The 14,598-nt window shown below is 34.6% G+C and overlaps 1 protein-coding gene across 4 annotated transcripts in view; it reads left to right on the forward strand.

The window, feature by feature from the left end:
* Positions 1–14,598, forward strand: part of magi3a (membrane associated guanylate kinase, WW and PDZ domain containing 3a) — a 275,042-nt gene that overhangs the window by 144,141 nt on the left and 116,303 nt on the right. For all 4 annotated transcript variants that reach the window (XM_056448758.1, XM_056448759.1, XM_056448760.1 and 1 more), the window contains exon 2: positions 11,142–11,258. In XM_056448758.1, the coding sequence (XP_056304733.1) occupies positions 11,142–11,258 (117 nt within the window). The remainder of the gene's footprint in view (positions 1–11,141; positions 11,259–14,598) is intronic.

The raw sequence follows: 14,598 nt of genomic DNA on the forward strand, positions 1-14,598 counted from the left end.
TAGTTTTATATATATATATATATATATATATATATATATATATATATATATATATATATATATATATATATATATATTTACATAATTATTATCATTTAAAATGTCAAATATAATAATAATAACAATTAATAATTGTAACAATTAATAATAATAATAATTATTATTATTGTAATAAAATTAAATAAATAAAGTAATTTATAAATTGTATATAAAATAGTTGTATTTTGCATATTTATTAGCATTTGAAATGTCAGATATAATAATAATAATAATAATAATAATTAATAATAACAATAGTAATAATAATAATAATAGTGATAATAATTAAAATAAATAAAATAATATATCAAATAAAATATAAATAAAATAGCTTTCGTGTATTAAATTGTATTTTTATTTTACATAATTATCACCATTTAAAATGTCAAATATATTATTAATAGTAACATTAATAATAATATTAATATTAATAATACTAAAAATAATAATAATACATTTTTATTTTACATTTTAAAACATTTATTATTATTTTTATTATTATTATTTTACTTTGCTGTCAAATATTACAATAAAATAACAACAATAATAATAATTTGATATTTCTAATAATTGTGAAGTTGTGTTTAATTTCCTTGTGAAATATTCCAATTATAGTCCTTTGTATAACCCTATTTTTTTCATTCGCTGCTACAGCAACTACAGCAGCTTTGGCAGAGCGAATGTGCCAGTGGTAATCTGCTACTGGGCAAACACGGCTTCATTAATATTCATGAGCCAAGCTAATAAGCTTTTTAATGCACCTCTTCTCACTTTTCCGATCGCTCCTATACGCCCCTGGTCAGAATAAATACGGCTTCGACTCCAACTACAGTCTGTTTGCCTCCCACTGCCTGACATTTGAGCCCGTCCGGGGGGATTTTCACCTTCCTCCACCACCAGTGTCATTTAGTCAAGAGGAAGAGAGCACAACTATTGTATGCACACAAAAAAAGAGTTTGTCCAGTAAAAACAAGGATAAGTGCAGTGAAAATCAGGGCCATCTTCAAGGCTTTTGTACATAAATAGACCATCGCTTTGCTACTGCATCATGGATTTCAGTGTCCGCAAATGACTGACCTCCTCCACCTTGATGAAAATGGCTTCAGTGCCTTGATGATGAAGCACAAAAGGAGCTATTGTGTTGTAGAGCCTGGTGGTTCAGTGACTAGAGCTTTGGTATGGTCTAGATGGAAACAAATGGTGGCACCCTAGAGATACGACACAGCTCGCTAACGCTACCTGACAGCAGAGCCACAATGACTGCCTTGTTCTGTAAACAAAGAGCGAGGCTCATATAGGATGGGTGAGAATGGCACCAAATTAACAAGGGCCACATACATGTGTATGATTGGCTAATGATGTCTCCGCCTGCTCTGCATGTACTGTATGAGAACACAACACATGCCTGTAAGATTTGTGAAAGTATGTACAGTATGAGGTGTGGTGGATTTGTTAAAGGGTCTTGATTGAAATACCCATATTGTTTTATTCTTAGAAAGACTGATTGCAAAATAATAATAATAATAATAATAATAATAATAATAGTAATAACCTCTCACAAGTCTTATCTCACAATTGTGGCCTTGATAACATGTACTCAATTGTGTAAAATGGTCAATTCTGAGGGGGAAAAATGAAATAGAGTATAGAAATTCAAGTCACAACATTGATGCATTCGGAAATGAAATGAGTGAAACCTTAATGAGCGAGTCATTGAATCATTTACTCAAAAGATTTGTTTAAAACACAGATTCATCCAATAGTGAAACAATTGATGTATTTATGATTGAGTCATTGAATCGTTTAAGAGATTTGTTCTGAACAGTAATTAATCCAGCAATGAAGCAAATGAGGACTTTTGATGAGTCATTCAATCGTTCATTCAATGGATTTGTTCAAAACAGAGATTTTTCCAGTATTAAAACAAGTGAAGTCTTTGAGCGAGATCTTTAATGGCTTATTAGAGAGATTTGTTCTAAACTGTGATTCATCCACTAGTGAAACAAGTTATGTATTTATAAAAGAGTAATTCAGTCATTCATTCAATAGATTTGTTCAAAACAGCGATTCATCCAATAGTGAAACAAGTTATGTATTTATAAAAGAGTAATTCAATCATTAACTCAATAGATTTGTTCTGTACAGTGATTCATCCAATAATGAAACAAGTGAGGTTTTTGGGTGAGTCTTGAATCATTCATTCAATAGTTTGTTTAAAACACTGATTCATCCAATAGTGAAACAAGTGATGTATTTTTGATTGAGTCATTGAATCGTTCAAGAGATTTGTTCTGAACAGTAATTCATCCAGTAATGAAAGAAGTGAGGTCTTTGAGTGAGTCATTGAATCATTATATTATTTTATAGATTTGTTTAAAATAGAGATTCGTCCTTTAGTGAAACAAGCAAGGCCTTTGAATGAGTCATTGAATTGGTTATTAGAGAGATTTGTTCAAAACAGCAATTAATCCAATAGTGAAGTGAGGTTTTTATGAGCGAGTCATTGAGTCATTTACTCAATAGATTTGTTCAAAACCGTGATTTACCCAGCAGCGAAACAGGTTTTTTAAATGAGTCATTGAATCATTCATTTATTCAATAGAATGGTTCAAGACAGTGATCAATCCAGTGGTGAATAAGTGAGATCTTTGAGCGAGTCATTGCACTGATTATTGGACAGATTTGTTCAAAACAGTGATTTATCCAATATTGAAACAAGTTAGGTCTTTATGAGTGAGTCATTGAACAATTCATTCAATAGATTTTTTTAAAAACACAGATTCATCCAATAGTGAAACAAGTGATGTATTTATGAATGAGTCATTGAATCCTTCAAGGGATTTGTTCTGAACAGTGATTCATCCAGTAATAAAACAAATGGAGTCTTTGGATGAGTCAAGAGATTCATTCAAGAGATTGTTCAAGACAGTGACTCATCCAGTAATGAAACAAGTGAGGTCTTTGAATGAGTCATTGAATTATTCATTCAATAGATTTGTTCAAAACAGTGATTCATCCAGCAGCAAAACAAGTGAAGTATTTTTGAATGAGTCATTGAATCATTCATTTATTAAATCGGTTTGTTTAAAACGTGATTAATTCGATGGTGAATAAGTGAGGCCTTTGAGTGAGTCATTGAATTGGTTATTAGAGAGATTTGTTCAAAACAGCGATTTATTCAATAGTGAAACAAGTAAGGCATTTATGAGTGAGTCGTTGAATCATTCATTCAATAGATTTATTTAAAACAGTGACTCATCCAGTAATGAAACAAGTAAGGTATTTATGAGGGGCATTGAATTGTTTATTTAATAGATTTGTTTAAAAGGTGCTTCATTCAGTAATGAAACAAGTGAGGTATTTATGAATGGGTAATTGAATTGTTCGTTCATTCGTACGTTCATATATTTGTTCAAAACAGTGATTCACCCATAGTGAAACAAGTGAGGACTTTGAGTGAATCATTGAATTGGTTATTGGAGAGATTTGTTTAAAATAGTGATTCATCCAGTAATGAAACAAGTGTGATGTCTGTCTATGAGTGAATCATTGATTTGTTAATTTGAGAGGTTCATTCAGAACGCTGAATTTGTCAACAATTAAATAGATATCTATATGTGTGAGTCATTCAAACGTCATTTAGTCCAGTGTTGTGTAGAATATAATGAAGTATAAGAGATAGTGACGTATTCAGTAATTTCTCTAGAATCATGCAGCTCTATCCTATGCTGTTCATCTGAATCTAAAATAAAGGCTGTTGGTGTTGTATATGCAGGATTGGATGAATTGCAAGCATGCAGATTGTTCTAGGGAATGTAGAGCACATTCCTGCCTGCTACTGTACAATACTTGACGAAGGATGAAGCAAAGCTATTGAGGCCTGACCTAAATTCCTCCCGTTTTACAATGTCCAAAGAATTACACAGTGTAGCTCTTGGACCTTGTTGTACAACTTAATTTGAAAACCATTGCTAGCTTTGAATGCCTTCCCCCATATAAAGAGCTCTTGTTTCACATAGTTTTTTTTATTCATAAGCAAATGTAATTCATACTTGTTAAATAATAGTTTATAAAAGACATGCCTTTTAAATACCACATATAAAACAACTTGCACAGATTTAAGTAAAGACTTTGGGTTTTTGCACACTTGTTGAAAGTTAACAGTGGCATGCAAACGTAACTGATTAGAACAGATTTAGAGATTCTGATGCCTCTTTAGAAGATTAGTTTGGGGAAAAGTTTTGAGATTTGTCCTAATATGTCTGGAATACGTTGACAAGTTTGCTTATGTTGAATCTAACATATTTGCTCTATTCTAAAACCTATCAAGCTGTCTAGATAGGCAGTATTTTAAGGCTGCATTATAGGAACACACATTTCAGCTCCCCCTAAAAACCCTTTTTGAAAAAAAACTATACTTTTAATGTATTTAAACTAGGAATGTAACGATTCACCTGACTCACAATTCGATACGATTCACGATGCTAATCTTACAATTCACAATTTAGTCATGATTTTTTTTTTACAAAATTATTCGAAACAAATTTAAGGTGAAGAGCCCTTTCAATTTTTTCTAAAATGCTGCAATTTTTTTTTTTTGCAAAATAAAATGTTTTCTGCTATAACTTATTTGTTATTTTAAAAACAAATAAAAAAGAAGACTCTTTAATATAAACAAACTAAAACAAATAAAACGGTCTCTGTGCTGGGATTTGACATATTTTTAAAAAGAAATATCAGCATATCTATGTTTTCTGGCTTAAGCTGAGGTCTCCTGCTGACGGAAAAAACTCTTTCACTGGTGACTGAAATGGCTGGTATGGATAGGAAAGCCTTTCCTAAACCAGAGAGCAGTGTGTACAGAGGTGGTCAATTGGCCCTCTGCTCCAGGGGACTGGCCACTGGCATAATATACTGATTATAAAATGACTAATTATTTAGTAGACTAGAGACAGGAGTTGAACATGACTATCAAGGTGAATAATTAATATTACTTGTATAATTAATTAGCATAAGTATCAGTGTGATAGAAGAGATAATCTTGAACATTTTTAATTATTGAATAATAATAATAAGCAAATTATTAAAAGATGCATAAATTAATTTGAAAAGGAGAAAGTAAAAATAATCTAATACCTGCTTCTATAACAGAACAACATTCTCTTTCAGTCTATAAAACATCTTCACACTTTCGCTATGAAAACACTGATGCACCGTGTGATCTCTGTAACACTCGTCGGAGCAAGCTGAGCTGCAAATCATCTGGTCCGCGTGGTTTGGCTTATTATTAGTTTTTCTGTGACTGTAGTTTTTCATTGTGCTGCATCATATTCGTTGTTCTGTTAGTGTAATTAAATGTCTTTTTGCAGTATTTGCACAGTCTGTGTTTGTCTGGTGCACTTCAGTGCTGTCATTTCACTCTGCCGCCCCACCTCTTGTTGACCACTGCTATGAATCGTTACATCCCTAATTTCAACCAACTCATACACGTTTACACTGAAATGGTAAACTGCCTATTATGAAATGCTTAAATAAAAATAGATAAAGCAAGTTCAAATGTATCCAACTCTCCAGTGCACGTTTGAGTTGGAACGTCCACCATTTTTATTTTAAAGATTAATTTCTGACTCAATTTCTCAAAACTGACAACTTAAATTGACCGTTCCAAATTACGAATTCATGATGGACACTTTTCAATCACCTAAACTTGTCCCCCTTACAGCTTTAATCCCCTTAAATGATCTCTCAATCTATAGTGAAAACCCATCTAATGGATTAGAGCACAGGTATGAGCCCTTCAGAATTGAACGCAGCCGTTTGCTTTGACAGAAGGTCCTTCAAATTTTATCCTGACCAATTGGGACCTTGGAGTCAAAAAGGTTGAGAACCACTTGGTTAGAGGTAACGTTTTATGACTGTGCTTCCAGATATGATTCATTGGTAGTGCGTTTGCTGATTATTTCCAGGTGTCTGTGTGTGCGTTGATGTCAGTCCAGGGGTCTTCAGTGTCCTCTCTTCTCACGGAACCTCATTCAACACTTCATACCACAGCTCAATATGTCCAAGACTTTCCCTAATGACCACCAGCTATAAATCATGTTTTACACTATTGCAAATGAAAGAGGCAGACACACACTGTAATGTCTTTCTAAACAGCCAGATAGGTGGAATTAATCGCTGAAGTCTAAATGAGAATGATGGACCTCTTGAGCACATTTAGATTGGAGAAAATTTGTATTCATCCAAGTCGACCAATGAAATGAGGCTAATCTGCAATCACAGTGGGCCATCCATTTCATTCCCCATCAGAGAGAGAAGAGCTCGGGGAGAGGCTTGTTTTGATTACCTTGCATTGGAAATTAGCGGGAGATTTCACAACATGTTTTTTCGGGTTTCTCTCAAGGCCACATCAAATAGATGTGATTTTGTAGATTGAGTTTGCAGTGATGTTCACGTTCACTTCAGAATTAGTTAAAGGTTGGTTTGGTTTCCTTTTTATGTTACTGAAAACAAAGCAAGAAAAAGAAGAAATCTTAACATTTTTAGTTCATTTTGAAGACAATTTGTCCATCCAAAAGTGACGCATCCTGGGCCAGTGTGAGAGTACAGTTGATTAATGAATTGGTCTTGTACATTGATCTTACATCTGTTTTATAATATATGTGCAATAAATACTAAAACTGGCACAAATCTGAAACTGAAATCTTGAAAAATGTTAGTTTTTAAAAATAAAATAAACATTAGCTATTTTCATTTACATAACCTTTGTGTGCTGTTCAAATGTGCTCAGAGTGTATGGTTGAATTTTTGAACATTTTCAAAGCATTTTCCCAAATTATGTGTCAAAAATGCCACCAAAAATCATTCCAGTTGCTTAAACACAGAGAAATCTGTGGCCAAATTAAGACTGAAAATCATTTTTGACAAATATAAAAAAGCATAATTGAATATATTGAAATGAACTACATGTCAAGACATTCAAGTTTTTGACTCTTCTAAAGCACAAAAATACCATGATATGTTTGTAGATATTTAAGAAACATGCAAAGTGAACATTCTTGTTTATCTGAAAAACAGTGCTGAAGTCAGATATTCTGCTTTGAAAATGTGTGTTAAGTGACAAAACGTTTGTCTTGTTTTGGTAATTTAACTCGCCCAATGTCAGTTTAGCCAATTATATTTCAGCACGCCAGGTTTCCTTGGTGGAAAACTGCAAATTTGATTCATTCAGTCATGAAGGCTCTCAAAGTATGCATCAATGACCGAAATGCGACCTCCGGTGGACAGTAGCAGACTCTGAAATGAGATGCAGATTCAGAGTTCCACAGGAGGTGATTAATAATTAGCAAATAACATAAATACTGCAAACGTAAACATTAGGTGAGCAGGTTACCTTGTAACCCTGTGTCCTAACTACATGCTACATGATGAGATTTGCTGTAATAAGCAATTAGACTGTTCGCACTAGATGAAACACAACAGAAATTTAAAAACAGCTATCCAGAAGCACAGAATATGTGCACTCACTGCACTCCAATGAAATGGTAAGGTTTATAATCTAATTAATACGTATTAAACCTCTTTAACATTGTTAAATATACATACTGAATCTCAATTTCAAATGGTTTGTTATTTTCAAGATCTGAGGTGAACTATCTGCTGCTGCTTTCAGTAGTATGGCAATAAATGTTATGTAAAACAGCATTCAAACTCTCGCTAACACTATTAGCATTTACCACTGAAAAAGCACATTTGTTGTACCTGAGGTGATCATTGTTAGTTTTATGTTGTTCAGCTACAAGAAATAGAAGCCATTTCTAAAATATAAATTCAAGGTGTTGGTTAGAACAAGAAACTCCTTTTAATATGGAAAATATTCCTTCTATTGCGTGCCGTTGCTTTTATTTAAAACACGGTTTAAATCAGCCTTTGTTGGTATCATTAATATGGTAACCTGCTCGTGCGTACGCTTTGAACCAGGAGTGCAATACCTAGTTCAATCACTGGGTGTCAAACTTACATATTGCATCTTTAAGGTCAAAGTGTAGGTCCTAAAAGAAGGTCAGCTTTACCTGTAATAACACGTCAGTCAATATGTGAGGTCAGCCAGGGGCTGTCTAAACAATGCTGATTGATGCAGCAGTCACCGTTTCAGAGCACATCCTCTCCACCCAGAGATCATCAGCTGCGTAACACCAACAGCTGGAGACTGGAGCTGCTCAAACAGGCCTCGCTTTCTTCCCCTCCCTCACATATTGTGGCCGCCAAGGGAAGCTTGGCTCCAACTCTGTCATTCTTTAATTTAGAGGGTCTCCTCCTTCAGGAAGACTCAAGCCGCCTCCACTCTTCCTCTAGCTCCACCCCAACCCCTGCCATTTAAATCTGCATTGTTTTGTTAAAGCTCATTGTGCATTCACACATCTGGATGCTCGTGGAGAGAAGCCAATAAACCTTTTTTTTTTTTGTCTGTGGTGCTAGAAACAGCTGGAGCGGCTGGTGCACGTCTCAAGGTTGACATTTAATCAGAAAGAAGTCTGGGACGCTTTCCAGAGTTTAGCGTGGTTTAGGCGTATTAATTTACCTCATTTCAAGCCGTTTTTCACTGATGTTTGTTTGATTTTTGTTTGTCAGCCGCACAGCTGTTGCTTGAAGCCAAACGTATTAGATTATAATTACCAGATAATCACAATTATTTATCAGGGTTGCCACAGGTCACGGAATTTCTGGATTATGATAAAATTTTACAAGGTCTGTTCTGGGCGTTGAAGTCAGGATTGAAGTCAGGGAATATCATCGATATTTGTAATTTGTGATACTTTTGTCATTTTTCTATACAGTTTTTTTTTATTGCGTTGTCTTACTCGTTTTTGTCTGTTGTTATGGTTAGTACGTTTTTTCAGTGCCATTTTAGTCCCTTCTCGCTTGTCAACTGACAATAAAATACATTAAAACAATATGATAATAAAGCACAACATTAAGCAGTGTAAGTTGTTTAGTTTAGCTAAAATGAATGTAAGTCTTGACACCTTTAAGTTACAGTAACCATGCTGCTTTTACATGAGAAATAAGGAAATTCATGGACAGTCAGCTTTGAAGTCAATAAGATCAGGGGGAAAACACAGGGAATTTGACATGTAGCTTAAAGTGTGTCTGTTGATATTTTTTTTTAATTTACAGAAATGCTGATTTTTTTCCCTCTAATGTGTGTATTTGTAATACATTGTTTTAAGCACCTAAGCACTAAAAAATAACCGGTAAACTGTTACATTTTACCGGTAAACTGCTAAAAATTTACCAGTAAAGTTGTTCTGGTAATTTTAGGATAATTTACCGGTGTCACTATGTGAAAGGGCCATTCGTCCCAGCAATTTTCTAGAATGAGCAGTCATAAATTTACCAGTAAATTGAAGGAATTCTGCTGAGTGTGAAAAGCACATTTTTAAAATTTACCTGTAAAGGTGTCCTGGTAATTTACCGGTGTCACTATGTGAAAGGGCTATTTGTCCCAGCAATTTTCTAGAATAAACAGTTATGAAATTACCAGTAAATTCACTGAAAATTGGCAGAATTCTGCTGAGTGTAAACAGCACATTTTTTTGTAATTTACCGGTAAAATTGTTCTGGTTATTTTACAGCAATTTACTGGTATCATTATGTGAAAGGGTCTTTTGTTTTCCAGCAGTTTTCTAGAATGAATAGCTCTAACATTACCAGCAAATTGATCGAATTCTACTGAGTGCAAACAGCACAATTTTTGTAAGTTACTGGTAAAGGTTTTTTCCAGTAATTTTACAGCAATTTATGTGTCACTATGTGAAACGGTCTTTTGTGTTCCAGCGGTGTTCTATAATGAGCAGTTCTAAAATGACCAGTAAACTGACGGAAATTTGCTGAGTGTGAAAAGAACATTTTTAAATTTAACTGTAAAAGTGTTCTGGTAATTTTACGGTAATTTACCGGTGTCACTATGTGAAAGTGCCATTTGTCCCAGCAATTTTCTAGAATGAGCAGTTATAAATTACCAGTAAAATTACTGAAATCTGGTGAGTGTGAATGGCACATTCATTAATTTACTGATAAAGTTGTTCTGGCAATTTTACAGCATTTTACCAGTGTCACTATGTGTAGGGGCCTTTTGTGTTCCAGCAATTTTCTAAAATGTATAGTTATAAAATTACCAGTAAATTCACTGAAATCTGGTGAGTGTAAACAGAACATTTATTAATTTACCGGTAAAGTTATTCTGGGCATTTTACCGATGTTACTATGTGAAAGGCATAATGACTGCAAGTTAAGAGGGTAATTAATTTGATACAACAAAATTACTTTGATTTTTATAATATATAAATGCTTGCTGCAGAGCTAATATTTCGCATGTCATGATTTTGCTAAGTACAGTATGATGCAATCCTGGATTAACATCTATGTTGATCCTGGAACATAATTTTTGTTCGAAAATGTAATCCATACTTATTCCCTACCCCTAAACCCAACCATAACTGTAAATTACTGCCAAAATCAGAGGGCAATAATAGTTGGATAACAATCATGTAGAAGTGCTTAAACCTAACCGTAAGCTAAAACTTAACAGACGGTAAACGTATCCCTTAATCTTATTGGCTGATTGGAATGTTGTTCCAGGGTCAACATAGATGTTAATCCAGGAACATGTCCTACTTGTTGAAATCAGGTTGGCGCTAATATTTTCATTTCCATTTCATCATGCCTTCACCATTCATTCTTCGTTCACTAGGATTGCGTTATATATCTGGATGCACACACACAAACCCATGCATCTCACGTAAACTTCCTTACAGATCCCTCTACTTTACATTACCACAGCACACACATAATTCTGAGCTTCTCCTTGATGGTTGAAGGAGGCAAAGATGTTCAAAGCGTGATTGCTTTATGCAGACCCAGGGGCTACGCATGTGCAAAAACTGCTTACCTGAAAATTCCATGTGTTTATGTGTGCAGAAAAACACAATGGGGAAGTGTTTAATGAATACTATGTATATTTCAAATTGAAAACAACATGTCTATAAAAGTAGTTTCTTTAGGCTATTCAAAGTTGACCCAATATTATTGTGTCTCTCCAGGTAAGGTGTTGAACACAGATCTGCGTCACTACCTCAGCCTGCAGTTCCAGAAAGGCTCTTTGGACCACAAGCTCCAGCAGGTGATCCGGGATAATCTGTACCTGCGCACTATTCCCTGTGAGTACACACACATTCACACTCTCATCTCATTAAATGTGTTAGTACAGACTACACTCACATCAGTCTGCCACCACACACCGGATGATCAGACAATAATTACAGTGTCAGTAACACAGTCTTTGGTCTGTAATTTCAAAAGGTGGCCCGATGGGTACTGGGAGCTCTTTGGATTGGTTATATTAGTGTTAGCACTTGAGCTGTGCATGCAGTCACTCACTTTTTCTTATACTGTATCAAGTAGTGTCTCTGTGTTGTTGATTACATTATTATAAGAAATTAACTTCAGGATTTTTGCATCTGTTAGATTTAAGTGAATGAATTAGATTTGAATGATCTGTTAAGCTTTAGATAGTGTAATATTGTTTGTTTCTTTGTTTATTCACCCAACCATTTATTCTAAAGACTTCTTGTTTACAGTGTAATGAAATATAAAAAACGTAATATACATTGTATATTGTAATGTAAACGCAATATTTTTATATTTTAAATTGTACTTTAACAATTCTAATGCATGATGACTGTGACATAAATTGAATTGAATTTTAAGTGCAATATTGAATTTAAGTTTTTGTTATTTTAGCTCATCAAGTTGAAACTTAATTGATATTAGAAATGTCACAAGCAAGAGTTCTGATTTATGGAATATCAGTTCATGAGTGAGATCGCAAATGTGATATTGATTTCATTCAACCAACAAGTTATTAATGCGCATGTTAAATTTCCAGCCTGATCTCACGAGGAAGCGTAACTATATTACGTTTTGTTCAGTCATACGAAAATGTATGGTTATAAAAAGGAGGCGTGTCACCCAACCCCGCCCCTAAACCCAACCATCATTGGGGTATAAGCAAATCGTACTAAATTGTATGAATGAGATCATACAAATTCATGCGAAATAGCGACTAAATCGAAAAGTTGCGAATAGCTGTGAGATTCTGTTGACCTTTCAGAAATAAAAAACGTCTTTTTATTGTTTCTTTAACAAAAATAGCAGGACATTTAAGCTTTTCAGAGCAACAATGAGGGGTTTTGTTGGTGAACGAATCTGTTTTTGAACACACTGAGTCAGGCAATTTAGTGATCCATTAAAAAGTAAGTTTATTTCTTCATGAATCAACCATTTTGAACAAATCATTCATTAATTTTCTTTTCAGCTTAGTTGCTATATTAATCTGGGGTGGTCACAGTGGAATGAGACGCCAACTTATCCAGGACATGTTTTACGCAGCGGATGCCCTTCTAGCCGCAACCCATCACTGGGAAAAACCCCTACACTCTCATTCACACACATACACTATACAGCCTTCCCAATTCACCCAAACCACATGTCTTTGGACTTGTGGGGGAAACCGGAACACCCAGAGGAAACCCATGCAAACATAGGGAGAACATGCAAACTCCACACAAAATGCCATCTGACCCAGCCGAAGCTTGATCCAGCGACCTTCTTACTATTAGGTGATTGTGCTACCCACTGTGCCACCGTGATGCTCATTATGAACAAATTATATAACTTAATGATTCAGTAAATCTTATATTGTGACAGGGATTTTCTGCCACCTACTGCTGGTTTTAGTGTTTTATTTATTAGTCAATGACTGAGCATAAAACAGTCTAATGCTTTTTTTTATTTGATAATTTTTTTCAATTATTTTCTGCATGAGACATGAAATCAGAAAATTGCAACATCAGCTTTAAATTATTACTCAACCACATAACCCTAATATACACTTCCCTCCCTCATCAACCCTAAGGCTACTTCCCAAAAGGGGAAGAAAAATGAATGAATAAAATAAATTCACGAATAAGCAAATAAATTATTGTAATATAAAAAAAAAAACAATAAGAAAAAACATTAAATTAAAAATAATAAAAAACATGAATACAACATATTTATATATAAATGCTCCAGGGCACAGAGGCTCAGGGGTTAGCACTATCGCCTCCCAGAAGATCACTGGTTCAAGTCTCGACTGGGCCAGTTGGCATTTCCAGTCTGCATGTACTCCCTGTGTTCATGTGGGTTCCCTTTGGGTGCTCCGGTTTCCTCCACAGTTCAAAGACATGAGCTATTGGTGATTTGAATAAACTAAGTTGGCCGTATGTGTATGTGTGTGAATGAGTGCTTATGGGTGTTTCCCTGGGTTGCAGCTGTAAGGGCATCCGCTGCGTAAAACATATGCTGGAATAGTTGGCAGTTCATTCCGCTGTGGCGACCTCTAAAATAAAGACTATACAGAAGGAAAATGAATGAATGAATGAAAGAATAAAAAAGTGCTCTGTTTTAAGGATCAAGAGAGTTAGCCAGCAGATCCTCTAAAAAGGGGCGCCAGATCTTATTGAAGGTTTTTAAAGAACCAGTAAGTGAGAGTGTAATTTTTTTCCAACTTAACACAAGCAAACGCTTCTTTTAGCCATAGTATAATATTTATTGTGGATAAAATTTGTGTATTTTCATAGCAAAACACATAAATTTTGGTAAATAACTCCATAATTTTTACGAAAGCCACAAATATTAAAAAAATCCTGGATGAAATGATTAAATATGGGTTAAAGCAGCAGCCAGCATAACAGTAATATATTCTTAACACAGATATGATCATTGGTTGCTGTGGATGCTAAAATTACCATAGTTGACATTCCTTGTGTAAATTTGTCTTTTTGATTTTCACATCTTGGCTGCTACTTTTAACAGGCAGATTCCATAAGGCACTGATGCCTGCTTGATCATGCTTGATTCTCCCCATCTCTCTTGTTCTAAATTTAGTTTCCATACTTCCAATGCCTTTACTGTTTGATCCAATGTCAATTAATCATGATTGATTAAACCTGTTGGGTAATGCAGAATTTTTTGGCTCAGTAATTTCTTGGCAGTGTTTTTCAGACACAGACCGTCTGGAAGAAAGCAGACATCTTTTTTACTTAACTACATCAACGCCAGAAAACTAGTACATGATAACAAAATGAAATGTATGTTTCTCTCTCTCTCTCTCTCTCTCTCTCTCTCTCTCTCTCTCTCTCTCTCTCTCTCTCTCTCTCTCTCTCTCTCTCTCTCTTTCTCTCTCTCTCTCTCTCTCTCTCTCTCGTCGCGTGCTGAATTTATGGTCTGGCCACAAACCAGTGAATTAGTGAAACATACTGTATGCCTTAATTACTCGCACATCTTTAATTAGGGTTTTTCCTCTCAGGCTGTGGTGTAATCGTTTAATTAGTGCTGTTTATTAAGGCACTTATCTGTTAATGTTGCTCATACTTAGGGGTAGAGATTTCAAAGAAAAGGCTTTGTTCACACAAAAATGACAATTGTGTAATCATTTTTTTTCCCTCATGTTGTTCC

This window comes from Danio aesculapii, chromosome 23, assembly GCF_903798145.1.
Source record: "Danio aesculapii chromosome 23, fDanAes4.1, whole genome shotgun sequence".
Taxonomy (NCBI): Eukaryota; Metazoa; Chordata; class Actinopteri; order Cypriniformes; family Danionidae; genus Danio; species Danio aesculapii.